This window comes from Mobula hypostoma, chromosome 3, assembly GCF_963921235.1.
Source record: "Mobula hypostoma chromosome 3, sMobHyp1.1, whole genome shotgun sequence".
Classification (NCBI taxonomy): Eukaryota; Metazoa; Chordata; class Chondrichthyes; order Myliobatiformes; family Myliobatidae; genus Mobula; species Mobula hypostoma.
In genome coordinates this window covers 148,784,424-148,811,655 of record NC_086099.1, presented here as the reverse complement: position 1 = coordinate 148,811,655, position 27,232 = coordinate 148,784,424, and the positions used below count along the sequence as shown (strand labels likewise).

The following is a 27,232-nucleotide window of genomic DNA, read 5'->3' as shown; positions in this document are numbered from 1 at the left end:
TTAATATATTGGGCCCAGGATAGATCTTCCGAGATGTTGACAGCTAGGAACTTGAAACTGCTCATCTTTTCCACTGCTGATCCTTCAATGATGAGTGGTGTGTGTACCCCCAACTTCTCCTTCCTAAAGTCGACAATCAACTCCTCAGTCTTATTGACGTTGAGTACAAGGTTGTTGCAAAATCACCCAACCAGCTGATCTATCTCACTCCTGTGCGCCTCCTTGTTACCATCAGAATTTCTGTCCACAATAGTTGTGTCATCGGCAAATTTATAGACGGCATTTGAGCTGTGCCTACGCATACATTTGTGGGTGTAGAGAGAGTAGAACAGTCTACTAAGCACACATGCTTAAGGTGCATCAGTATTGATTATCAGCAAAGAGGAGATGTTATTTCTGATCCATATTGAGTCTGGTCTGCTAATGAAGTCAAGGATTCAGTTGTGAGGGAGGTACAAAGGCCCAAGTTTAGAGCTTGCTGATTAGAACAGAGGGTATGATTGTGTTTATTGCTGAGCTGGAATCAATAAACAGCAGCCTGACATACATATTGTTACTGTTCAGGTGATCCAAGGCCAAGTGGAGAGCCAGTGAAATTGTGTCGGCTGTAGACCTATTGTGTCAGTGAGAAAATTACAGCGGGTCCAGGGCCTTTCTTAGGCAGGAGATGATTATGGCCATGACCAACTTCTCAAAGCATTTCATCACAGTAGATCTGAGTGCAACTGGGCAATAGTACTTGAAGCAGTGCACTCTGCAGCAGTGAGAGATTGAAGATGTCCTTGAATACTCCTGGCTGTTAGTTGGCATAAGTTTTCTATACCCTGCCAGATACCCCATTAGGGTCTGACACCTTGAGAGGGTTCACCCTTGTGAAAGGTGTTGTGATGTATTCGATGGACCAATTGGCCTAATTCTGCCCTATGTCTTATGGCCTTTAGCTTCATGTTAAGCCCATGATTGACCGATGATCATGATGGATGATAAGCTAACAATCAGAGAGTTGATTTTGGAAGTAACTGATGTTTATTTCAGCAGCAGATGGATCAAGGTACTGGAAGCATTCTGTCAGCGTAAGGCTGTGACTATATCTTGGCCAACCTCTGATTCATTGGGCTATAAAATATCTGACACTCTGTTGCTGTGCGGGCATTGACAGAGGAATTCCAATGCCAAAGTTACTTATTTCAATTCAATTCCCATCGCACTTTTGATCTGGAATATTATTTTCTTCATTTGCATTTTACGTGAGCAAAAACTGTACAAGAGTCTCCGAAATTTCAAGATGCTCAGCCATGTTATCACAATTTCAGAAACACTTCCTTTTCGCAGATAATTATGAACTTGCTTCTTTAAACAGTAATAGGGTTACTCCAGTCACAAGGTAAGTTCTTGTTCCTCAGGGCGTAGAAGCATTGGGACCTCATTCCAATTCATATTTCGAATTCATTCTCATAGTATAACCACTGCCGGTAAGACAGAGAGTTAATTCCCAATCTTAATGCAACTACGTGATTCACCAGGACAGTTATGAATCAATCATTACTAGGCAGGGAACAGGGGGATATGGACCATGTGCAGGCCTTGGATTTTATTTTAGATTGGCATCATGATCTGTTCTGTTATGGCTGGTCCCTGTGCTGTACGCTTCTATTTCCTGTGTTATTGATAAACTGGAGCAGCATACAGCAAAGAGCTGATAAAATTAGTCATATTTCTTCTTATTTCAAATGGATAAGTGACCACATTGAAATTTAATAAGAAAACCATAGCTTCATGGTTAAGTAAACTGATAAATGGTTTTAATTTTTGAATTATGAATTCAGAAATGAAAACCATGAATTTGGGTTGATTTTTAATTCAGATCCACTTAATTTAAGCAGCACTATAAGTAGCTGGAAGTAAAATGCAGCACTTGTTATAGACAGGGGAAAGCTGTGAACATTAAGATGTTTCGGTTCTTCTCCACAAGGCAAAGCTCAACCGCAACAACAAATTCAGAAAAAGAATTCGGCCAGCGTCAATTTCTTTTCCTGTTAAGTCAGTTCTGAGGCTTAAACTGCTTATCATTTGCAACACGTTGTTACTGAGCAGTGATGTTTATCTGGAAACTTCCAGCACTGGACATCAGACAAGGAAGAAGATGACAGAGAGGCTTACTGAGTGCCTTGCAGGATTTTCTTAAAATAAATTTTGTGTTAACATTTAGACAGATTGATTTGTTTTGTTTGTCAGAGAAAGAAATCTGCCATCCTTACTCAACAAGCCGAATAAGCAGATGATGAACAATAATACTTGCCTTCAGTGGAATGCACCATCCTGTGAATGAATAGGAGCATACTACAAAAAGTCCTCATAAATCACAATTAGTCTGGGATTTTTCCCCTTCTTATTCCTATGGTTTTGTTTGTAGTAAATGCAAGTTTTGAACAGCAGGTTACCTCAGCACCACCAATGCAAGATTAGGGCTCCAAATTGATTTCCAGCCTCTTCAGCTGTTGGCAAAGTTGCAGTGAGAATACAACAGAAGGAATGTGGGTTTGCAGCTCCCTGCTCTCTAGCCTGATAATGTTTCATCTGAGATATTACTTACTCACCTCACTCGAAGGAAGAAAAATGTTTTATGTACTTCTTTTCTACTAAATACTCAGTCTTTTAGAGCTGATTATTGCCTAATTTCTCAGTTAGGAACATCTACTTATGGCAAGCCTTTCCTTTTGGTGGGGTTGCTGTTATGTTTTGTAACTCCAACACATTAAACAAGTTCAAAGAAAAACAAGAGAGTCAAGAGGTGCAAGTTTTAAGTTTGTTCTTCACTTCATGCAAGGTGTGCACGTAGTATGTGATAGTGTCATGGAGCATGCAATTCACTGATTTTTACATATAACACATAAAGAATAATTTAAACAAACAAGAATGCTTAAACAATATTTTTACAATGTTACTCAAATGCACAACTGAAATATTAAATACACAACAGTTGCCATAATCCATACAATTCTAGATGTCGGTGCAATAAAATTCCTCATAATTACCTTAAGATTCTATAAATTCAGTTGTTGGAGGTATACCAAAAGGCAAAGCAAAGCCAGGACATGATTCAGAGGAGCTGCCATCTGGTTATAAAATGTTCCCTTTTAGGAGTACTGTTGGCTGGGCAAGTGAAGATGGCATTATGACTGCACTAAGACTTTTAGTGAAACAAATCCCTCACTGCTCAAATGTGATCAATACCAACCCTCTTGAGATATTAACTGAGCTCTTCTCACAGTCATTCCACTGCCACCCTCTCTTTCAGAAGCAACATACTCAAATACATAAGTACACCTACTTACACATTGCTAAACTATATTGTTCTGTACCCTCTCAAGATGCTTATGCACAAATAACTGCAGTGCTACTTCCAGTCCATTAGTCAGACCTTTAAATAGTTATATATGTGGCATGTTGCTATATCTGCAAAAGTGGGTAGAAATAAATTTATACTTGAGAAATTCATCGCCTCTGCCCACAGACAAGTTAGGCAATTAATAAGAGAAATAGTAAAACCTGAATTTATGTTGTACTTTTTATGTCCTCTGCAGAATATCCCAGATCATTGTGCAGCCAATTAAGTACTTTTTGAAGAGCAGTTGATGTTTCACTGCAGGAACTATAGCAAATAATTTCTGTATAATAAGCTTCCACAAATGACCATATGACAATGACTTAGAGAATCAAATATCGTGGCTTTCTGGACACCTTCCCTGCTCCTGTCATGGAATTTTAATATCCACCTGGGAGAGTAGACAGGGTCATGGTATAACACCCATCATTATATGAAGGTTCTTCTGACAGAGGAGTATGCCTTCATTGCAGCCCTTGGGTAACAGCCTGGTGAGTGTTCATGTCTCTGCAATGTGTTGTGAAGCCACACTCCTATGATTCAAATTTAAGAGTGCTGCCAACTGATAAAGTTGAAAAAGAAACTTTTTTCAATGGAGGCACATGAGGGTAAAAGAAACTTTATTATTTAGATTTATCAAGAATACAAGTTATCAAGAATAGAGGGGGAAAGAAGAAAGCAGGAGAGGGCCTGCTGGCTCCCAACTCTTCCTTGCCAATCCATATGATTGTGGCCAATCCAACCAGGCCTCCTGTTCGTATGTACCAGATCTCCCAAGTCAACAATTATCCCCCACACCCACCCCATAAACTGAAAGTTTGTCCACCTACACTTTAAATACTTCTAGTGTCCTAGTCTCTACAAATCTCTGGGATGAAGAATTCCAGAGTTTTATTGCACTCTGCACAAAAAGAGTCAGTACAGTATTTGATTACATCTATGACAACTGATTATTTTACACTTTAGTATGCTTACATTGACCCTCAACAGACTTTAAAGAAGCCTGTTCCTACTTACTTTCCTCTTACTTATGAAAAAAAAGCACTTCATTTGGAAAAATTACTGCTTTAGATTAATTTTTTGACTGAGAGAGTGAACTATCTTTTCAGGCTCTAGTGTTGAGCCGAAATTAGTTCATTTAGTTAAAGGAAATTCTTAAGATGCAGTATCTTCTGAAGTATTCAAAAGTAAAATAATGCAGATACTAGAAAGGTGAAATAAAAGCAGAAAATGCTGGAAGTACTCAGCAGGCCAGGCAGCATGAATGGAAGAAGAGTTAGAATTTCAAGTCAATGACCAGTGCTGGTGAAAATTCATTGATTTATATTGCTGATTCTCTCTCCACATATTCTGCCTAATCTGTTGAACATTTCTGTGTTTGCTAAGTTTATTTTCTAAATGAATATTTGTTCAGATCATTGATAAGCAGGACAAGTACAATGCTTCACATTACAATGCATTAAATTCCATCTACCATTTCTCAGCCCATATGTCCAGCTGGTCAAGAACCCACTGCAAGCTCTCGTCGTCTTCCTTGTTGTCCACTACACACCCAAACTTGGTATCATCCACAAATTTCCTGATCCAGTTATCTAGGTCGTTGATATAGATGACAAATAACAATGGACTCAGTACTAATCTCTGTGGCACTCCACTAATCACAGGCCTCCAATCAGAGAGGCAACCCTCTACTACCACTTGCTGGCTTCTCCCACAAAGGCAATGTCTAATCCAATTTACTACCTCATCTTGAATGCCAAGCGATCAAAATTTCCTGACCAACCTGCCATGCAGGACCTTGTGAAATGCCTTGCTAAAGTCCACGTACACAACATCCACTGCCTTGTTTTCATCAGCTTTCTTGGTAACTTTCTTGAAAAACTTTGTAAGATTGGTTAGGCATGGCCTGCCATGCACAAAGCCATCATCCCTGGGACATAGTCCCTGTCTATCCAGATGCTCATATACCTGGTCCCTTAGAATATTTTCCAGTAACTTTCTCTATACTGATGTCAGTCTCACAGGCCTATAATTTCCTAGCTTATTTTTAGAGGCTTTCTTAAACAGCAGAACAAAATTAGCTATCCTCCAATCCTCCAGTATCTCATCTGTTGCTAAGGATGATTTAAATATGTCTGCAAGGACCCTTGAAATTTCTGCACTTGTTCCCATAGAGATGAGATAACACATTGTTGGGCCTTGGGTATTTTTCCACCATAAATTGCCTCAAGACAGCAAACGTCTCCTTAGAGTCCTTTAGCTTTTAACCTATTTATATAATTCTTTAGGATTCTCCCTCACCTTATCTGCTAGGACAACCTCATGCCTTCTTTTAGCCCTCCTGATTTACTTCTAAGTGTTCTGTGCAACTCTTATATTCAATAAGCACCTCGTTTGTTTCTACCTGCCTATACCTGCTAAGCACCTCCTTTTTTTCTTAACCAGGACCTCAATATTACTTGAAAACCATGGTTCCCTAAACCTGTTATCTTTACGTTTTATTATGACAGACACAACAAGCTTTGTACTCTCAAAATTTCACCTTTGAAGGCTTCCCACTTACCAAGTTCACCTTTGCCAGAAGACAGCCTGTCTCAATCCATACTTGCCAGATCCTTCCTGATACATTCAAATTGGCATTTCTCCAATTTAGAATCTTAACCCGCAGACCAGACCTATCTTCCTCCATAATTATGTTGAAACAAATGGCATCCTGATCACTAGATGTGATGTGTTCCCCTACTCAACCTTCTGCCACATGTTCTGACTCATTCCTTAGTAGGAGATCAAGTATTGCACACTCTTTCATTGGGACGTATGTGTACTGATTAACCAAACTTCCCTGAAGACACTTGACAAAATCCATCGCATCTGGTCCTCATACAATATGGTAGTCCCAGTCAATATGTGGAAAGTCAAAATCACCTACTATTACAACCTTGTGTGTCTCGCAACAGTCTGTGATTTCTCTGCAAATTTGTCCCTCTAAATCCTGCAGGCTGTTGGCGGTCAATAATACAGCACCATTAACATACTCATATCATTCTTATTTCCTCATTTCCACCCATAAAGCTTCACATGACGAGTTCTCACAACTGTCTTGACTGAGCACTGCCATGACATTTTCCCTGACTAGTGGCAAGAACCTCCCGCTTTAATGGTAGGGCACTGAGGAGTGCAGTAGACGAAGGGATCTGGAAATACAGGTCCATAACTTATTGAAAGTGGTGGCACAGTAGATAGGGTCATAAACAAAGTTTTTGGCACATTGGCCTTCATAAATTATTGAGTATAGGGTATGGGATATTATGATGTATAAGATGTTGGTGAGGCCTAATTTGGGGTATCATGTGCAGTTTTGGTCACCAACCTACAGGTAAGATGTAAATAAGATTGAAAGAGTACAGAGAAAATTTACAAGGAAGTCACGAGGACCGGAGGACCTGAATTATAAGGACAGACTGAATATGTTAGGACTTTATACCTTGGAATGTAGAAGACTGAGGGTGACAGAGGTATACAAAATTCTAAACCTCCAATCTAGCAAGATCAAGATCAACAACACCCTGGCGAAGCTACTGACCCAGCTGGAGACCACCACGCCAGAACTGCTTCTTAAACTCCGGACTGCACCTGGACCCGACCAGCAAGGCCCACCACGTTCCCGAAGACCCGCGGTCTGCTACCATGCCGGAGTGCTTTGAGACACGGCCCATTCCGACCAGCACCTCTCTGGAGCAGACGACCACACAGAAGTGACGGCGGAGACCTCAAGGTGCCCCAGACGCTTCCCTGGAGTGACCACCGTAAAGCCCCGTTGGTGGCCATCCACAGCTGCCGGAAGTGAGGCCTCTGCCGCCGACCTCGGAAATTGAGCCCAAGGCTCGGCTGGAGCGGAGGCCTCCGCAACCATGACTCAGCTTACGGACTTGTTTCAGCCAGGAGCCCGGCCCTCCAGGATTAAGTGTCGGCTTCGGGGCCCGACCCAATCGACAGCCCAGGCCCCCGGCAGCTGGAAGTGGCAGCGGAGCCTCCCCCGTTACTCGGCCCGACCCAGAGTGTCGGACGATGCAACCCATCGATTGATCCCCGTGGGACGCGTCCACCAACCTCAAAGAGCTGACAACAACACACTGCATCGATGAAAACCTGGAAAGATGCACTACTTACCAAGGAAGTGTGGGAAAAGAGCTGGGCTGCTGGTCAGATTGAAGCTGAGGGGATTCAGGGTCCCTATGCCCACCATCCTACTAGCTAATGTGCAAGCCATCGAGAACAAGGTGGATGATCTTAAAGGGAGAGTCACCTACTGTAGGGAGATGCAGAACTGCTGTGTATTCTGTTTCACCGAGACCTGGCTCTCCCCTGCCTCCCCGACTGTGCCATCCGATCAGAGGGATTTTCGATCCATCTGATAGACTGCACAGTGTCTTCGGGCAAGACGAGGGGAGGTGGTGTCTGCTTACTGATCAACACAGTGTGGTGCTCGGACACAGTGGCACTAACAAGCTCCTGCAGCCCGGACCTGGAACACCTGTCGGTGAAGTGTTGTCCCTACTATCTGCCACGGGAATTCACCTCGGTCATACTGACAGCCTTGTATATTCCACCCCCCCACCCCCCCCAGGCGGACGTGGAGTGTGCTCTGAACATACTGTATTCCAACGTCAGTGAACTTGAGACTAGGTATCCGGAGGCTTTGCTCATTACAGCCGGGGACTTTAACCAGGCCAACCTCAGAAAGGCGCTGCCAAAGTCATACCAACATGTCTCCTGCCCCACTAGATGCCCGAATATACTTGACCACTGCTACACAGCAGTCAAGGATACCTACCGTTCCGTCCCACGACCTCACTTCGGAAAATCGGACCATCAGGCCGTACTCTTCTTCCCGGCTTACAAACAGAAACTGAAGCGGGAGGTCACGGTGTAAAAAGTAGTGTCGAGTTGGATGGAGGAAACGGATGAGGTCCTCTGTGACTGCTTTGAATTGGTGGACTGGTTAGTATTCAAGGACTCGGCAGCTAACCTCGATGAGTATGCCTCATCTGTCCCGGACTTTATTTGGAAATGTACAGAGGACTGTGTGTCTCACAAGACGATCTGGGTATTCCCTAACCGCAAACCTTGGATGAATTATGAGGTCAAGTCCCTATTAAAGGCTAGAGCTGTGGCTTTTAGGTCCGGGGATACCAGTCGCTACACGAAATCCAGGCGTGAACTCCGGAAAGCCATTAAGGGCGCCAAGAGGCAATATCGAGCCAAGTTGGAAGCCCAGGCTAACCAGAAGGATGCCAGTAGACTATGGCAGGGTCTAAATGAGATCACTGGGCACAAAGAAAAGGCTGGGAATATCAATAACTATTTTAAATATTTTTAATATTTAATATTTGTAATCCAGGGAGCAGGAAGTGCAGAATCAAATATCACTGTGATGATTGTACATTCTAGTATCAATTGTTTGGTGACAATAAAGTATAAAGTATAAGTATAAATTCATTGGACATTGGTGGTGGCAACCGTTAGTGTCGCGAGACCATGGATCTGTGCCTGTGTCTTGCTTCAGTCTTTCCAGGGCGCAGGCTTGGGTAAAGTTGTATGGAGGACCAACAGTTGCCCATGCAGCAAGTCTCCCCTCTCCATGACACCGATATTGTCCAAAGGAAGGGCAAGGGCCGATACAGCTTGGCACCAGTGTCATCGCAGGAGTTGCCAGAACGAGACTGAAGGCAACGTCAAACTGCCTTAGGGACTCCAGCTCCAGATTTGTCCTCAGGGTTTACTCCCAAATCCTTTCCCATGAGTGGGTATGGCCGCAAGGCAGTGGAGGTTTGAAATCAGAGTTTCCCTCTCTTAGATGGACTGTCTTCCCAGGTTGACGAGCTCCATCTACCCGAAGCACTGGTTTTAAGGTGCCAGGACCCGCCTTCGCCCCTTCTCCTGTCAGTAGAAACAGTTCCGCCAGGCTTAGAGGCTAAGCCACACGAGAATGCCAAGAGTTGGACTTGGTTGTAAGAGGCTATTTGAGATGCATGCCATGAGGAACACTTTTAGGTAGTGGGAGCTTGTCCCTACTACCACTCCTCGGCTTGACAACCTTGGAATACAAAATTATGAGAGGTATATAGGGCAAATGCAAGCGGGCTTTTCCTATTGACATTGGCTTGATCTACAACTAGAGGTCATGGGTTAAGCATGAAAGGTGAAATGTTTACGGAGAACATGAGGGGAAACTTCTTCACTCAGAGGGTGGTGAGAGTGTGGAACAAGCATCCAGTGTAAGTAGTGCATGTGAGCTCGATTTCAAAGTTTAAGAGAAGTTTGGTACATGGATGGGAGGGGTACAGAGCGCTGTGGTCCAGATGCAGGTTGATGGGACTAGGCAGTTTAATGGGTCAGCATGTACTAGATGGACCAAAGGGCCTGATTCTGCACTCTACTTTTCTGTGATTCTGTGACATCCCATGTGCCAAAATTAAACAAATTGTGCTGATGTTAATGCAGTTACTACTCTCCTACTACGAGCTAAGGTTGATTTAATCATGAGATATAAACTTACTATCATACTTACTGCCTCCAGAAGACACGGTACATCATTAAAGACCCCTCACACCCTCTTCATGAACGGTTTGTTCTTCTGCCATCAGGCAAACATTACAGGAGCATCAAAACTAAAACCACAAGGCTACTAAACAGCTTCCTCCCACAGGCAGTCAGACTGCTAAATAGCTGCTCCACCTGACTCTGCTTTGGACACTTTTAACTTGCACTGAACACCTATAACTGATATAACTGACATGTGGCTGTTGTGTTTTACTATTTATTGTTATGTTTATTATTTAGTGTTGCCTTTGTTATGATTGCACTGCCCCTGAGAACCGCTGTCTCATTCTGCCCAGCGGAGCTGATGTATGGTTAGAATGACAATAAAGTTTTTTTGAATCTTGAAAGAGACGAGTGAGAACAAGTTCCAGGAAATAAATGGGGAAGCAGGGTTGATGGGATTGTTCTGAGGGACATCAAAGACTTGATGTGCCTAATGGTCTCTTTCTATGATGTAAGTAAATATGTGACAGATCATTATAGAAAGGTTTGTGAAGTTCTTAGTCACAAAGCAGCAAATTATTGTTTTTGCCCGATGTCCTAGCCAACACCATGGTTGTGACATACATAGTTCAGGTTCTTCAAACTATAGAACAGGATTGATCCTGGGAGCTGCAAATTATTCCTCATCATTCAAGCTATACAGCCAGTAGAGACAATAGTTTGACAGTATTTGAAGTTTGGTTCCATTGACTTTAAAATACCTGGATCTCAGATGGAGAAAGTAATGCACAGCCACAGCAATGTTGAGGTTTGGGTATTTGTGTTGAATCTCTCCCCTATGAAACTCTAATCATAGAATTGTTTTGCATAGAGAAAGCTCTTCTGTGAGTTCTTCATTTCTGTCAACCCTATTCCCACCTCTTTTCTCATAGCCCAGCGAGTTATTCTCTTTTAAATGTTTATCAGTTACCTTATCACTGTTTCATTCTGTTTCCACTATCACTATTTTTGTGGGAAAATATATTTCCTAACATAGACTTTTCTCCTTTTGCCAAGATGTCCATGTCCATCAGATGATTAGCCATTTGCAAATGAGAATGGGTTCCCTCAAAAAGATGTTAGCTGAATATGTGTGAAGCAAGCATTTATTGATCTAGCACTTTCTTCAGTTCAACAACAACTCAATATTACTGTCAGTGTCACCTGAACCTTCCTCATCAAACATCGGCTGGGGTTAAGCCAGAACTCTTTGGCTTTAGCTCTTTTCTCACAGCATTGATCCAGTTAAAGGCATGAGCATTAATTACCAGAGGAGAAGTAGACAATGTTATCAGAAAATCATTTGGCAGAAAAGAATACAAAAAATTGTCTTGGGAAAATCTTCAAGCTGTGGTAATTCAATCATCAAGGAATACCTGGAAGTGTAGGACATCTTTGAAATTAGGGAGATCTGTTATTTAAAGATGAATAGTTATTAGGAGAAAATGTTTCCAATCAAGGCAAGATAACTTTGGTAAAATGCAAGGATGGATTAGAAGTAAATCATAAGTAGTTCAATGTTTAAAACTCATGACAATTTCATGAAATGGAAAGAGAGGACTGGAACATTATTTTTGTACCATAGGACAACGTGCCCATAGCAACACAGTGGGGTTTAGTAGTTTGGGTTAACACCTGTGGTATACCAGTCAACAAATTTTGTAAGTTATAAAAAAGCAGAAAATGCTGAAAACACTTGGGTTAGACTAAATGTGCGGAGAGAGAAACAGACTTTACATTTCAGAGTCCTATCATTAGAAAAAAATTTATGACAGCTTCATTATGCCATCTATCAAGTAAATATTGCAAAGGTAATTTATCATAGCCCACAAATAATGCAAGTTGTTTCAGCACAAACTGGAGTTAGCAGTGGTGCTGTTGTTTGTGCACACAATCAATGGCATTTAATCAACTTCCATCATTGTACTGTAAGATCTTATTTCACCAACAGATCAGTAAAGATTTCTTTCCAGAAATAGACCAGAGATTAACACATGCCTAATTTTTGTATTTCAGAGAATCTGTTTGGCTTAATCCTCTCCATTAAACTAGAGTGTAAATCTCTGTACTAATTGAAGCTCAGATCCATTCTTTAGAAGCAAATTAAAACAGCATGCTGAAACTTGGGCAGAAAACTGTACTACCTGTGAACCAAGTGCATCGCAATTATTGGTTATATTATGCCATGTTTGTTTTGTATAAAAATGCACGTAAGAAATCCAATCATCGATGTCACTGCCTCTGCAGCAGAAATAATTTGACATAAAAATTGTATCTGTTACCAAACAAATAAAATTACCTGAATGATATTTCACTGCACTGATTGGCCTGATGCATTCAGGAAGAAGTGCAAAATTACGTGTAACCTTTGTCACTTAAGGACATATTTACAGACCTCTTAATTAATGAGAACGGTGGAGTTGTGCAAAACAACATACCAATTAAATAAAAGCACGCATGTGGAAGATGGCTTTAACTGGTGTATTCACATTGCAGTGAGGGAGAACGAACAATGCTCATGCTTAGACAACAGCATGTACAAACAATAGATCAATACCTAGTACTAGGGTGGGGGGTAATCATTGCTCTAAAGAAAATAGATCCATACATTACACTTCCTTCCTCTTTAGATCAATGCAATATAAAATATATGTATAAAATATTCAGTTTCCCTCTCATAAATCCATATTCCAAATACACATATTTTCACAATAACAGTCCAGAACTAACTTCACAGTTGTAAAGGTTCAGTGTTTTGGGCGGTGTTCTGTTTCTTTCAGGATAGTGCCTCTGGAACTATGGAGTGGCATCAGGTTTGGTAGCTGTCTTGTCTAAGACAACACTCTTGGCTTCCAGTATCACTCTACTTTCAGGGACATCATCTTTGAGAGTTAAGTCTGGAGACTGTAATCTGTCTGTCTTGTTGGATACAGTCGACTCAGGTGTGTTCTTTGGTTGAGCATCGGGTATCTGGTTCACATGATGTCTCCATGTCTGATCTCCAACATCCACTATGTACATCAGTGGTCCAGTTCTTGTAGCTACCCTACCTGCTGTCCTCTTGTCTTCCTGGTAGTCACGTGCTAGGACTTCCTGTCCAATCTTGAAGCCCCTTGCTGCTTCACTTGGCAACTGGCTAAACTGTTTATTCTGTACTTCCCTCCATAAATCTGGTTTCAGGAGGACTAGGCGAGATCTCAGATTCCTGCTTGTGAACAGGATTGCAGGTGTTTAATTTGTCATCGTATGATCAGAGTTCCAATATACCAAAAAGAAGTTGTCCACCTTGTGCTGTAGAGAAATGTCCTCCTTGGCCATCACTTTAATTGACTTCTTGAATGTTTAAATAAACCTTTCAGTTAACCCATTCATTGCTAGGTGGTGAGGAGCTGAGTTCAAATGTCTGATGCCATTTTTCTTCATGAACAGTTGAAATTCTTCTGACGTGTATTGTGGTCTGTTGTCACTCACAATTCGTTCTGGTAAACCGTTTCTGGTGAAGGTAATCCTCAGGGTGGAGACTGTCTTTGCTGAAGTGGTTGACTTCATTGGTGTAATCTCCGGCCACTTCTAATGAGCATCCACAGCAATCAGAGACATGAATGGCCAACAAAGTCAATATGTACTTTTTGCCATGGTGTTGACGGCCACTCCCATGGGTGTAATGGTGCTTGTGGGGGTGCACTTTGAACTTTCTGACATCCGGAACAGTTTTTGGCCAAATTTTGGATCTGTTCATCTATTCCCTTCTCAAACGCCCTTCTAATTAACATCTAGCAGCTGTGACAGTCTCTGGTTAGTGATACCATTTGGGCTGCCATTGCCGGTTGATGCCACACTGAGGGCTTTGACTGGGTGCCAGTCCAGTTGGATTTCTCTCAACCATTCACATCCAAAAAATCCTGGTCCTCCACTTTTCAATACATAAAGCACTAACTGTTGTGTTTGGCCTTCATACGACACATTCACTTTCAGTTTGCCTTTGGGAGACACTTCTTAGCCTTTTTAAATCTTTAGCATCACTGAGGCCTTCTCTAATGGTATCTCAGGAAACCATCTGTGGTAGTCAGCCTCTGGATACAAGCTGACCCTGTACCCAGCTCCATTTCCAGTTTTACACCAGACACATCTATTGTGACCCAGATGATTTTGTGATCTACTTCAGTAATACTACGCAGTTCTAGGCATGATAACTCACCTTTGTCAGACTCTACGTTGTCTGATTCTGTTTCACATTTGGTTACTTTCTGCATTTGCTTAGATCTAATTTTTACTTGGTTGTGTTTTTTGTCTGCCTTGCAGATTCTCTCTATGTGACCATGTCGGTGACACTTTCTGAAGACTTTTACTTTGAACCAAATCATTTGCTTCGCTAGAGGATTTGCCATATCAATAACAATTTTGGCTTTTTGTACCATTCAGGGACATTTTGTGTATTTCACATTTTAACCTTTTCTATAGTTCTTCAGCATCCTTTGCTGCAGTCTCTAACAATATTGAAATGATCAATGTCCATTCTAAGGTTAGGTCTCTTTCTGGCAGTAGCCTCATTTGAATGATTTGACTATGCATGCCACGTACATGTCCCTTATTGCATCAGAAAGTCCATACCTAAAGTCACAGTAATGGATAATTTTGCTCAGTTCTGCAATGTATTCAGAAATGCTTTCATCTTTTGACTGGTTCCTTTTGTAAAATCTACATTTCTCAGCTATTGCCAGCAGTTTAGGGCTCAAGTGATTTTGTAAAAGAGTAACAATTTCATCAAACATCTTGCTTGTTGGCTTTGCAGAGGTTGCTCGGTTGTGTAAAAGATTGTGCGTCCTTGCACCCATTAAACTAAGAAGTGCAGGGGCTTTCTTTTGTTCCTTCATGTTGTTTGCATTACAATACCATTCAGCCCTCTTGATATACAACTCCCAGCCTTCAGTAGTGCTATCAAATTCGTCAACTTTCCCAACTGAAGACCTCACCACATTATTTTCACTTTAAAGTCATCACTTTTCACTGTTACTCAGGGGTCCTTTGGCTTTCTCTTGCTGTTTTGTCCCATGACCGTCAGTGAAATTTGTGATACTTTCTGACATTCAGGTTCATACTGGTCACCAATTTGTTGTGTCTGTGCACAATTACATATCAATTAAATAAAAGTACACACACAGGAGATGGGTTTAACTGCTGTATTCACATTGCAGCGAGAGAGAGAGAAAGCACAATGCGCATGCACAGACAACAGATCAATACGTAGTGCTAAAGGGTGCAGATCATTGTTCTAAAAGAAATAGATCTGTACTTTACAAGAAGTAAATCTGTCAAAGAGGAACCTATTAAAAAGAACATAATATTTCATTTGAGAGATATAAATAAGAATATGAATGAGATAAGAAAAGAAATAAATTGCATGTCAGGTGACAATTTATTTTGAAATTGCATGAAAATCGGATTACATCATTTAGGAACTGAAACTTACATTTTCAATCAAGCAGAGCAAAATATTGACCTGTTGGATTGGTGTGTTGGTTGTCCATCGTTTCTGACAATGACATTTGTGTAGTTCATCAATTGTGCATTCTGAGGTGGTTCTACAGTCCGATTCCAGAAAGGCATGAACATTGACAGTAAGGGCAGGTAAACCGCCTAGGCTGCTGTTGGAGCAATCAATGTGGCCATTGTTCTCCTCTCTTAAGCAGCAGTCAGATCTGCAGTCAGTTTAGATATTTAGATATCAGTAAGTTTAAACAAGGCTTTTTGAATAAATACAGAGAAATATACTATTTCTGCTGTTAGTCTGTAAACACCTTTCAGGTGTTAGTCTCATTTTCCTTCAATAGTGGATTATGACTGGAAATAAAACATAATGTCTCTGTTCTTTCACTAATCTCGCGAGCAAGGAACTGAACTGACTCCTCACTTGGAACTCAGCACATCATGACTTTATTCCAAAGAGTTTTCCTGGCTGGTTGCATGGGCCTGAACAAATGATTGCTTCAACACAGAGCAGTCAGTAACATGACCCAATGCTTGCTAAGATAGCAGTCTTAAAATATTAGTCACCCCTTCTCAGCCAGAACAAAAGACAGTTGCAATCTTCATGAACTTTTCTATGTTTATCTGCAGGAAATATTTGAACATGTGCTTCCCTTTTTCTACAGATGAAGTGGAAGTTAAAGTTGGAGAATATAATGCTGTAGCAGACTCCCTGGAGCTTATTAATGACACTCTGAGATTTCAAGGTAGGATGTGTTTATATGTGGGAAATTCATTGATAATACTTCGGAATTCTGGTCCTTTATCCTGACCAAAATGCACAAGCTCTTAATCACTGTCTCGTGATTAAGAGCATGCGCACAATCTTAATCAAACTCTATTCGCCACTTGTCTGCATATTTTTTAAATTGCCTCAGCCTAACATACGATCAAGCACTGAAAAATGAGGTTCACCACTTTCAATTCAGATCGAGTATATTCAATACTGAATTAATGTCAATGCTTCCAGCCCACAAACAACCCTGCTTTCTATTCAGCTATACTTCCTCATATCGTACACTGGTCCATCTATGTTATATTCACAGAATTTCCTCAATCCGTTCAGTTTGTTATAACTATACTTCTGGGGCCTTGTAAGAGAGAAGTCTTTCCATACTGCCCTCTTTTTTAGTAACTGCAAACGATCATTTCTGAAGTAGGCCTATGTACCTCAAGACGCACAATAGCATAGTTAGCTGCCATAAATAGCTGCTGAGAGCCAACGTTCTGGCCTCTGGCCACCATTGTGCTCTGACTACACACCAAAATTAATCAAATAAATGGTCCTCACATTGTAAGAAAATTACCCTTCAGTAGGATGCAGGCAAATGCAGCGCCTGACAAGTAGTGACAAATGAAGATCATTTTGCCATTTTCATAGTGTTTGCCTGTTTTTAAAATGACTGAACTATAAACCTTTTAAAGATAATTGAATAATTAATTCTTGGCTCTTTGTTCAGTCTAGTGTTGAATAGACCAAGACAGTTTGAGCTTTTTGATGCTGATTCATGCTGTGTGATTTACAATGCTGGCCATGCAACATATATTTTATTTCTAATACCACTGCTTTTCTATTTAATAATTTAATAGGTCGGCCAAAGCAAGTTAACCAAAATAACAAGAGGATACCACATCATCTTAAACTGAAGCTTCTGTTCCTGCTTTCAGGTGTTGAACCTCCGAAGGATAGGACCATCATCCAGCCACAACTGCGCAAGATTTCCTTGCCACTCTACTGCATTCTTTCTGCTCTAACCATCGTGGGAATGTTCATGTCCAGTGCTTTCCTCTTCTTCAATATCAAAAATCGAAATCAAAAGTAAGGCTTGTTCTTAGCTCTTGGTTTTAAAGCTCAATACTTAAGGAAAATAAATTATTAGATGGAAGCTACAAGGCATTGATCACACCAAGAATTCGGATGACATCAAAAAACACCAAACATTACTTGGATGATAACAATCTCTTTACATGAGTTGAAGATTTCAGTTGTAATGCTGATCTGTGGTTTTTAATTATTTCATGAGGCTCATGAGATTAGTTTTATTCAGCTTCTATAATACATACATATGCCAGTGGAAATCAATACATTGATGCCAAGGACTCTCCATGTAACTGGCAATGGATGGTATTCATGCTAAAAAATTAACTATTGTCTTAGGTTTGTTGTATATCTATGAAGAGATACTGGTTGAACAAATAAATGGACCAATCACTATCAAACCTAAATGTTTAAACTGCCATAAATCATGATTATGAAAGTTATTCTGTGCTGCTTAGTGATGCTTTCAGGACTAACTCAAAAAGCTAAATAGCATAGAAGCAGGCCCTTCAGCTCATCACATCCATCAAAGTCAAAGTTAGAGTAAAATTTATTACCAAAGTATGTATAAGTTACTATATACTACCTTGAGATTGAGTTTCTTGTACACATTTACAGAAAAATAAAAAAAGTATTTACAAAAAGACCACACATAAACAAAGACTGACAAAAAACAATGTGCAAAAGAAGCTGAATTATACAAATTGAACACGAGTTGTAAAGTCCTTAAAAGGGAGTCTGTGGTTGCAGAATTGTAAAGTTGTAGTGAGTGAAATTATCCACTCCAGTTCAGGAGCTTGATGGTTGCAGAGTAATGACTGCTCCTGAACCTGGTGGTGTGGGACCTAAGGCTTCTGTACCTCCTACCCAATGGCAGCAACGAGGGGAGAGCATGACTTGGATGGTGGAGCATTGGTGAAAGATGCTGCTTTCTTATGGCAGCGCTCCATATAAATGTGCTCAATAGTGAGGAAAGCTTTGCCTGTGATAGATTGAGTTATATCTACCACTTTCCAGAGACTTTTCCATTCCTGGACATTGGTGTTTCCATACTAGGCAGTGATGTAACCAGTTAGGGTACTCTCCACTGTCTGTCTGTAGAAGTTTGTCAAAGAATGGTGTCCATGCAAATTTCTAAAAAAGTAGAAGTGTTGTCATCATTCTTTGTGATGGCACTCACGTGCTGGTCCCAGATCAAATCCTCTAATAAGGTAATGCCAAGGAGTTTAAAACTACTGACCCTTTCTGCATCCATTTCCCTAATGAGGACTTGCTCAAAGAGCTCCAGCTTCTTCCTCTTATAGTCGATAATCAGCTCCTTGGCTTTGCTGAGTGAGAGGTTGTTGTTGTGGCAGTCTTCAACCAGATTTTTAATCTCTCTCCTATATGCCAATTCATCACCACCTTTGATTTGACCAACACCAGTGGTGTCATCAGCAAACTTATATACAGCATTGGAGCTGTACCTAACCACACTATCACAGGTATAAAGTGAGTAAAGAGGGGGTAAGTGCATAGCCTTGTGGTGCACCTGTTCTAATGCCTATTTCGGAGATGTTGTTACCAATTCATATTGACTGGAGTCTGCTAGTGAGGACATCGAGGATCCAGTTACATAGGAAAATATCATGGCCCAGGATTTGGAGCTTAACTTTAAGTTTCAAGGGGATGATAGTGTTGAATGCTGAGCTGTGTTCTTAACATTAATTTCCTTGGCATTATCATATCAGAGGACCTGCCCTGGCACCAGCACATAAATCACAATGGGGGCGTTGGGAACAGACCCAAATGCAAGACACAGACACTGAAGTACAAGGATATACAGCCGGGACTTATCCTTAGATAAGCCAGGACTCAACTTTATCTCCACACCAAGGTGGGACAGGTCCATCTGGGAATCCCTGGTTTGCAGAGGTATTTATGTTTCAGCCCCAAAACGAGAATCATGTGCCCACAATAGAAACTGGGGAAAACCAGAAACCCTGGAACAAGGAACCATGGACCGGACCGTGAACCGGAACATGGACTTCACGGACCGTACCATGACAGTACCCACCCCCCCGCCCCCACCATGGGAGCCTCCTGGTGACCCAAAAGGCTTTCCCAGACTATGGATGACACGGGTGGGTGGGGGGGGGGGGCATTGAACAGGACAGAACCAGGAAGGCGAGAGTAAAACAACAGTGACTGTGTCACTGGGTCCAGGTCTGGCTGTGCTGTTCTGTCACAATGGGGGCGTTGGGAACGGACCCAAATGCAAGACACAGACACTGAAGTACAAGGACATAGAGCCAGGACTCATCCTTAGATAAGCCGGGAATCAACTTTATCTCCACACCAAGGTGGGACAGGTCCATCCGGGAATCCCTTTTTTTGCAAAGGTATTTATGTCTCAGCCCCAAAACAAGAATCATGTGCCCACAACAGAAACTGGGGAAAACCAGAAACCCTGGAACAAGGAAACATGGACCGGACCGTGAACTGGAACACGGACTTCACAGACCGGACCACAACAATAAATGTTATCACAAAGAAGCCACAGCAGCACCTCTACTTCATTAGAAGACTGCATTGATTCAGCATGTCACCAAAACTGTTGACAAACTTCTATAGATGCACAATGGAGAGTATCTTAACTGATTGCATCATGATCCAGTATGGAAACACCAATGCTCACATTCTAATCTCAACACAAGATGTAGCTCCATTGGACAGAAGTTTTCTTTTCAAGAACACATTAATAAATTAGCCTCACACAATACATTTAATCTACGATGGGTAAAGCCCTCCCCACCATTGGACACATCTACATGGAGAATTGTCGCAGGAAAGCAGCATCCATCATCAAAGACCCCCACTACCAAAGCCATGCTCTCTTCTCACTACTGACATCAGGAAGAAGGTACAAGAGCTTCAGGACCCACACCACCAGGTTGAGGAACAGTTATTACCCTTCAACCATCTGGCTCTTGAACCAGAGGGGATAACTTCACTCAACTTCACTTGCCACATTACAGATCTGTTCCCACAACATAGAAACATAGAAAATAGGTGCAGGAGTAGGCCATTTGGCCCTTCGAGCCTGCACCGCCATTCAGTACGATCATGGCTGATCATCCGACTCAGAACCCTGTACCAGCCTTCCCTCCATACCCCCTGATCCCTTTAGCCACAAGGGCCATATCTAACTCCCTCTTAAATATAGCCAATGAACTGGCCTCAACTGTTTCCTGTGGCAGAGAATTCCACAGATTCACCACTCTCTGTGTGAAGAAGTTCTTCCTCATCTCGGTCCTAAAAGGCTTCCCCTTTATCCTCAAACTGTGACCCCTCGTTCTGGGCTTCCTCAACATCGGGAACAATCTTCCTGCATCTAGCCTGTCCAATCCCTTTAGGATTTTATACGTTTCAATAAGATCCCCCCTCAATCTTCTAAATTCCAATGAGTATAAGCCTAGTCGATCCAGTCTTTCATCATATGAAAGTCCTGCCATCCCAGGAATCAATCTGGGGAACCTTCTTTGTACCCCCTCTATGGCAAGGATGTCTCTCCTCAGGTTAGGGGACCAAAACTGCACACAATACTCCAGATGTGGTCTCACCAAGGCCTTGTACAACTGCAGTAGTACCTCCCTGCTCCTGTACTCGAATCCTCTTGCTATGAATGCCAGCATACCATTCGCCTTTTTCACCATCTGCTGTACCTGCATGCCCACTTTCAATGACTGATGTATAATGACAAAAACAGGTCTCGTTGCACCTCCCCTTTTCCTAATCAGCCACCATTCAGATAATAATCTGTTTTCCTGTTTTTGCCACCAAAGTGGATAACCTCACATTATTTCCACATTAAATTGCATCTGCCATGAATTTGCCCACTCACCTAACCTATCCAAGTCACCCTGCATCCTCTTAGCATCCTCCTCACAGCTAACACTGCCGCCCAGCTTCGTGTCATCCGCAAACTTGGAGATGCTGCATTTAATTCCCTCGTCTAAGTCATTAATATATATTGTAAACAACTGGGGTCCCAGCACTGAGCCTTGCGGTACCCCACTAGTCATCGCCTGCCATTCTGAAAAGCTCCCATTTATTCCCACTCTTTGCTTCCTGTCTGCCAACCAATTCTCTATCCACATCAATACCTTACCCCCAATTCCGTGTGCTTTAAGTTTGCACACTAATCTCCTGTGTGGGACCTTGTCAAAAGCCTTTTGAAAATCCAAATATACCACATCCACTGGTTCTCCCCTGTCCACTCTACTAGTAACATCCTCAAAAAATTCCATGAGATTCGTCAGACATGATTTTCCTTTCACAAATCCATGCTGACTTTATCCGATGATTTCACCGCTTTCCAAATGTGCTGTTATCACATCTTTGATAACTGACTCTAGCATTTTCCCCACCACCAATGTTAGGCTAACTGGTTTATAATTCCCCGGTTTCTCTCTCCCTTCCTTTTTAAAAAGTGGGGTTATATTAGCCACCCTCCAATCCTCAGGACCTAGTCCAGAATCTAAAGAGATTTGAAAAATTATCACTAATGCATCCACTATTTCTTGGGCTACTTCCTTAAGCACTCTGGGATGCAGACCATCTGGCCCTGGGGATTTATTTGCCTTTAATCCTTTCAATTTACCTAACACCACTTCCCTACTAATATGTATTTCCCTCAGTTCCTCCATCTCACTGGACCCTCTGTCCCCTACTATTTCCAGAACATTATTTATGTCCTCCTTTGTGAAGACAGAACCAAAGTAGTTATTCAGTTGGTCTGCCATGTCCTTGCTCCCCGTAATCAATTCACCTGTTTCTGTCTGTAGGGGACCTACATTTGTCTTAACCAATCTTTTTCTTTTCACATATCTATAAAAGCTTTTACAGTCAGTTTTTATGTTCCCTTCCAGTTTTTTCTCATAATCTTTTTTCCCCTTCCTAACTAAGCCCTTTGTCCTCCTCTGCTGGACTCTGAATTTCTCCCAGTCCTCAGGTGAGCCACTTTTTCTGGCTAATTTGTATGCTTCTTCTTTGGAATTGATATTATCCCTAAATTCCCTTGTCAGCCATGGGTGTACTACCTTCCTTGATTTATTCTTTTTCCAAACTGGGATGAACAATTGTTGTAGTTCATCCATGTGATCTTTAAATGCTTGCCATTGCATATCCACCGTCAACCCTTTAAGTGTCATTTTCCAGTCTATCTTAGCTAATTCACGTCTCATACCTTCAAAGTTACCCTTCTTTAAGTTCAGAACCTTTGTTTCTGAATTAACTATGTCACTCTCCATCTTAATGAAGAATTCCACCATATTATGGTCACTCTTACCCAAGGGGCCTCTCACAACAAGATTGCTAATTAACCCTTCCTCATTGCTCAATACCCAGTCTAGAATAGCCTGCTCTCTAGTTGGTTCCTCAACTTGTTGGTTCAAAAAACCATCCCACATACATTCCAAGAAATCTTCTTCCTCAGCACCCTTACCAATTTGGTTCACCCAATCTACATGTAGATGAAAGTCACCCATTATAACTGCTGCTCCTTTATTGGAACAACCTCTGGTCTCACTTTCAAGGACTCTTCATCTCATGTTCTCAATATTTATTGTTGGTTTATTTTTTATTATTATTTTTTCTTTTGTATTTTTACAGTTCATTGTCTCTTATACATTGATTGTTTGTCCGCCCTGTTGGATGCAGTCTTTCATTGAATCTATCAAGCTTATTGGATTTATTGAGTACGTCCATAAGGAAGTGAATTTCAGGGTTGTATATGTTGACATATATCTGCTTGGATAAGAAATTTACTTTAAACTTTAATATGTGAAAACCCACCGCTGAAACTGACTAATTTCCAATAAGGAGCTCCTATGCTATATTTGAAGTGCTTGCTTTGTAGTTTAGTTTTGACCTCCTAATAATTAATGTGGCTATTGCTGGATATCAAGGAATGATTCCTTTTGGAAAAAATAGATTGTTGAACATTATCAATTCTTGATCTTCACTAGCTGAGAAAAATAAAGTAAAACATCGGTACTACAATTCATAGTGACATTGTGACTGCTTTGGAACAGAACCATGGTCAACAAAAATGATGAATAATTGATCCATCTCAGCTTCCTCTTGATACCTTCGCCATCCTTTCATTCCATTTGATACCAAGAAATGGCTGAGGGCGTTGTGTACAGAAACAATGCATTCTGGGACTAGCTGCCTGTTTGGCCAAGCTGTTCCAATACACAACAGTTGGAGTACTGGCATCTGGCTGTTCATGTGGAAAATTGTCCAGATTTGTCCCATTCATAAAAAGCAGGACATATCTAATCATTCTAATTATCACCCAAATGGTCCAATCTCAATTATTAGCAAAGTGCTAGAAGCTATCATTGAGTGTGTCAACAGTCAGCATGTGCCCGCCAGTAGCCTGCTCACTGATTCCCATTTTGGCTTTCACTAGGGCTACTTAGCTCTAGATATCATTAACTCTTCATACAAACTTAGACCAGAGAAATGAAATCCAGAAGTGATATATGATAGCATCAAGTTGGCATTTATCCAGATACGTCATCAAAGCACTCTGGTAAAACTGAAATCAGTGAGCATCAGACTCTTAAGAAAACACTTATTGCCTAGATTTCTACCTCACGTGACAGAAGGAGGTTGAGAGTGTAAGGGGTCAATCATCCCATCCCCAGGACATGCACAAGAATGGGCCCACTTATCTTTAACTACTTTACCAATGACTTCTCTTCCATCTAAAGAGCAGAAGTGTACAGTCCTCAGTGAACTGTTCAATTCATTTGAAAATACTCAGACAATAAAACAGTCCAAGCCTACATTCAATAAAACCTAGAAGCCATTTGGGCAAAGGCTAAAAAGTAGTCATTCGTCAAATGTACCCATCTCCAACAAGGGAGTCTCTCATCCCCTATCGTTGACATTCTTTCTTTTTTCACTATCACTGACGTTTCCCCCGTGAGGGACGTAGATGGTCACCATTGATCAGCCATACAGATGCCAGTGTTAGCCAGTCAGGAAATGGATACCCTGAGGTCAGTGACTCATCTCCTGACACTTCAAGGCTTTTCCATCATCTACGAGGCACAAGTCAGAAGTAAAATGGAATAATCTGTCATTTGCCTGGATAAGTACAGTTCCAACAACATGAGCTTTTCATCCGGACCAAAGCATTTTACTTGATTACACTGCATCCACCACCCTAGGTGCTCATTTCCTGCAGCGGCAACACAGAGTATCTCTACATGCAGTACCTACAGAATACCTTGTTGTTATTCACCTAGTGCTGCCTCAGCATCTCCTAGACGTTCAAATTCAACCATCAGGGACAATAACAGCAAGATCATGGCAACACTCACAACAGGCTGGAGGAACTCAGCAGGTCGGGCAGCATCAGTGGAAAAGATCGGTCAACGTTTCGGGCCGGAACCCTTCGTCAGGACTGTAGAGGGAAGGGGCAGAGGCCCTATAAAGAAGGTGGGGGGAGGGTGGGAAGGAGACGGCTGGTAGGTTCCAGGTGGAAAAACCAGTAAGGGGAAAGGTAAAGGGGTGGGGGAGGGGAAGCAGGGAGGTGATAGGCAGGAAAGGTGAAGAAAGAATAGGGGAAAACACAATGGGTAGTAGAAGGAGGCGGAACCAAGAGGGAGGAGGTAGGCAGCTGGGGGAGGGGGCAGAGTGACATAGGGATAGGGGAAGGGAGGGGGAGGGAATTACCGGAAGTTGGAGAATTCTATGTTCATACCAAGGGGCTGGAGACTACCTAGACGGTATATGAGGTGTTGCTCCTCCAACCTGAGTTTAGCCTCATCATGGCAGTAGAGGAGGCCATGTATGGACATATCTGAATGGGAGTGGGAAGCAGAGTTGAAGTGGCTGGCTACTGGGAGATCCTGTCTGTTTTGGCGGACGGAGCAGAAGTGCTCGACGAAGCGGTCCCCCAATCTGCGTTGGGTTTCACCGATGTAGAGGAGGCCGCACCGGGAACACCGGATGCAATAGTCTCCAGCCCCTTGGTATGAACATAGAATTCTCCAACTTCCGGAAATTCCCTCCCCCTCCCTTCCCCTATCCCTATGTCACTCTGCCCCCTCCCCCAGCTGTCTACCTCCTCCCTCTTGGTTCCGCCTCCTTCTACTACCCATTGTGTTTTCCCTTATTCTTTCTTCACCTTTCCTGCCTATCACCTCCCTGCCTCCCTTCCCCCACCCCTTTATCTTTCCCCTTACTGGTTTTTCACCTGGAACCTACCAGCCTTCTCCTTCCCACCCTCCCCCCTCCTTCTTTATAGGGCCTCTGCCCCTTCCCCCTACAGTCCTGACGAAGGGTTCTGGCCCGAAACATCAACCGACCTTTTCCACAGATGCTGCCCGACCTGCTGAGTTCCTCCAGTGTGTTGTGAGTGTTGCTTTGACCTCAGCATCTGCAGATATTTTGTGCGAACAGCAAGATCATGCTAACACCACCACCTGCAGGTTCCTCTTCAAGTTGTACACTTTCCTGATAGGGAAATAAAACACAGGTCATAAGATCATAAGAAATAGGAGCAGGAGTGGCCCATCGAGCCTGCCCCACCATTCAATAAGATCATGGCTGATCTGTCCATAAACTCAGCTCCATCTACCTGCCTTTTCCCCAATAACCCTTAATTCCCTTACTATGTAAAAACCTATGTAACTGTTTCTTAAATATATTTAGTGAAGAAGCCTCAACTGCTTCCCTGGGCAGAGAATTCCACAGATACACCACTCTCTGGGAAAAAAAGTTTCTTCTCATCTCTGTCCTAAATCTTCTCCTCTGTATCTTGAGGCAATGTCCCCTAGTTCTAGTCTCACCTACCAATGGAAAAAACTTTCCTACTTCTATCTTCTCTATCCCTTTCAAAATTTTGTATGTTTCTAAAAGATCCTCTCTCATTCTTCTGATTTCTAGAGAGTATAGTCCCAGGCGACTCAATCTCTCCTCATAGGTTAACCCCTTCATCCCTGGAATCAACCTGATGAACCTCCTCTGCACTGCCTCCAAAGCCAGTATATCCTTCCTCAAGTATGGAGACCAGAACTGCACACAGTACTCCAGGTGCAGCCTCACCAGTACCCTGCATAGTTGCAGCATGACCTTCATTGTCAGTATCTAACTCAACTGCAGTTTTGGTGTTCCTTCACCAGAGGACTACCATGTCCTCAAGGGCAACGGGAGATAGGTGGCAAATGCTAGCCCTTAAAGCAATAATGAATAAATAAATAAAATTTATCTATGAAGTTACACTAGCGCAGAAGAAAATCTAATACATAACTCTCCTGAAATTAAGCACAATATTTACATTACTATTCATTGTGTTTAGTGAAAATTTTTAACTTTAAAAATCAAAGGAAATGTACAAGATGTTGTTAAGGCCCCATTTGAAATATTGTGTTCCATTGGGGTCACCCTGCTCTGTAGGAAAGATGTCATTAAGCTAGAAAGAGTGCAGAGGAGATTTACAAGAATGTTTCTGGGACTCAAGAATCTGAATTGTGGGGAAAGGCTGAACAGGTTGGAATATTTTTCACAAGGGTGGGTGTTAGGGAATGAAGAATGATCTGATAGAGGTGTGAAACATTATGAACAGGAGAGCAAGGATGAATGTGCAGTTTTATTTTCCGATGGTTGAAGAATCAAGAACTAGAGGTTTAAGATGAAGGGAGTGAGATTTAATAAGACCTAAGGGAATTCCTTTTACTTCCAGGGAATGATTGGTATACAAAACAAGATGCCTGAGGAAGTAGTTGAGGTAGAAACACTGACAACATTTAAAAGATATTTGGACAGGCATATGGATAGAGAGGGTATGGAGGGCTATGAGCCAAACGTGGGCAAATGGGACTAGCTTGGACAGGAATCTTGATTGGTATGGATCAGTT

The 27,232-nt window shown here is 42.0% G+C and overlaps 1 protein-coding gene across 3 annotated transcripts in view; it reads left to right on the top strand.

Moving 5' to 3' along the window:
• gabbr2 (gamma-aminobutyric acid (GABA) B receptor, 2) overlaps positions 1 to 27,232 on the top strand; it is a 1,071,742-nt gene that overhangs the window by 874,502 nt on the left and 170,008 nt on the right. For 2 of the 3 annotated variants that reach the window (XM_063043844.1, XM_063043846.1), the window contains 2 exons: positions 16,123 to 16,203; positions 17,087 to 17,315. In XM_063043844.1, the coding sequence (XP_062899914.1) occupies positions 16,123 to 16,203; positions 17,087 to 17,315 (310 nt within the window). The remainder of the gene's footprint in view (positions 1 to 16,122; positions 16,204 to 17,086; positions 17,316 to 27,232) is intronic. The other variant, XM_063043845.1, reaches the window with a different exon arrangement.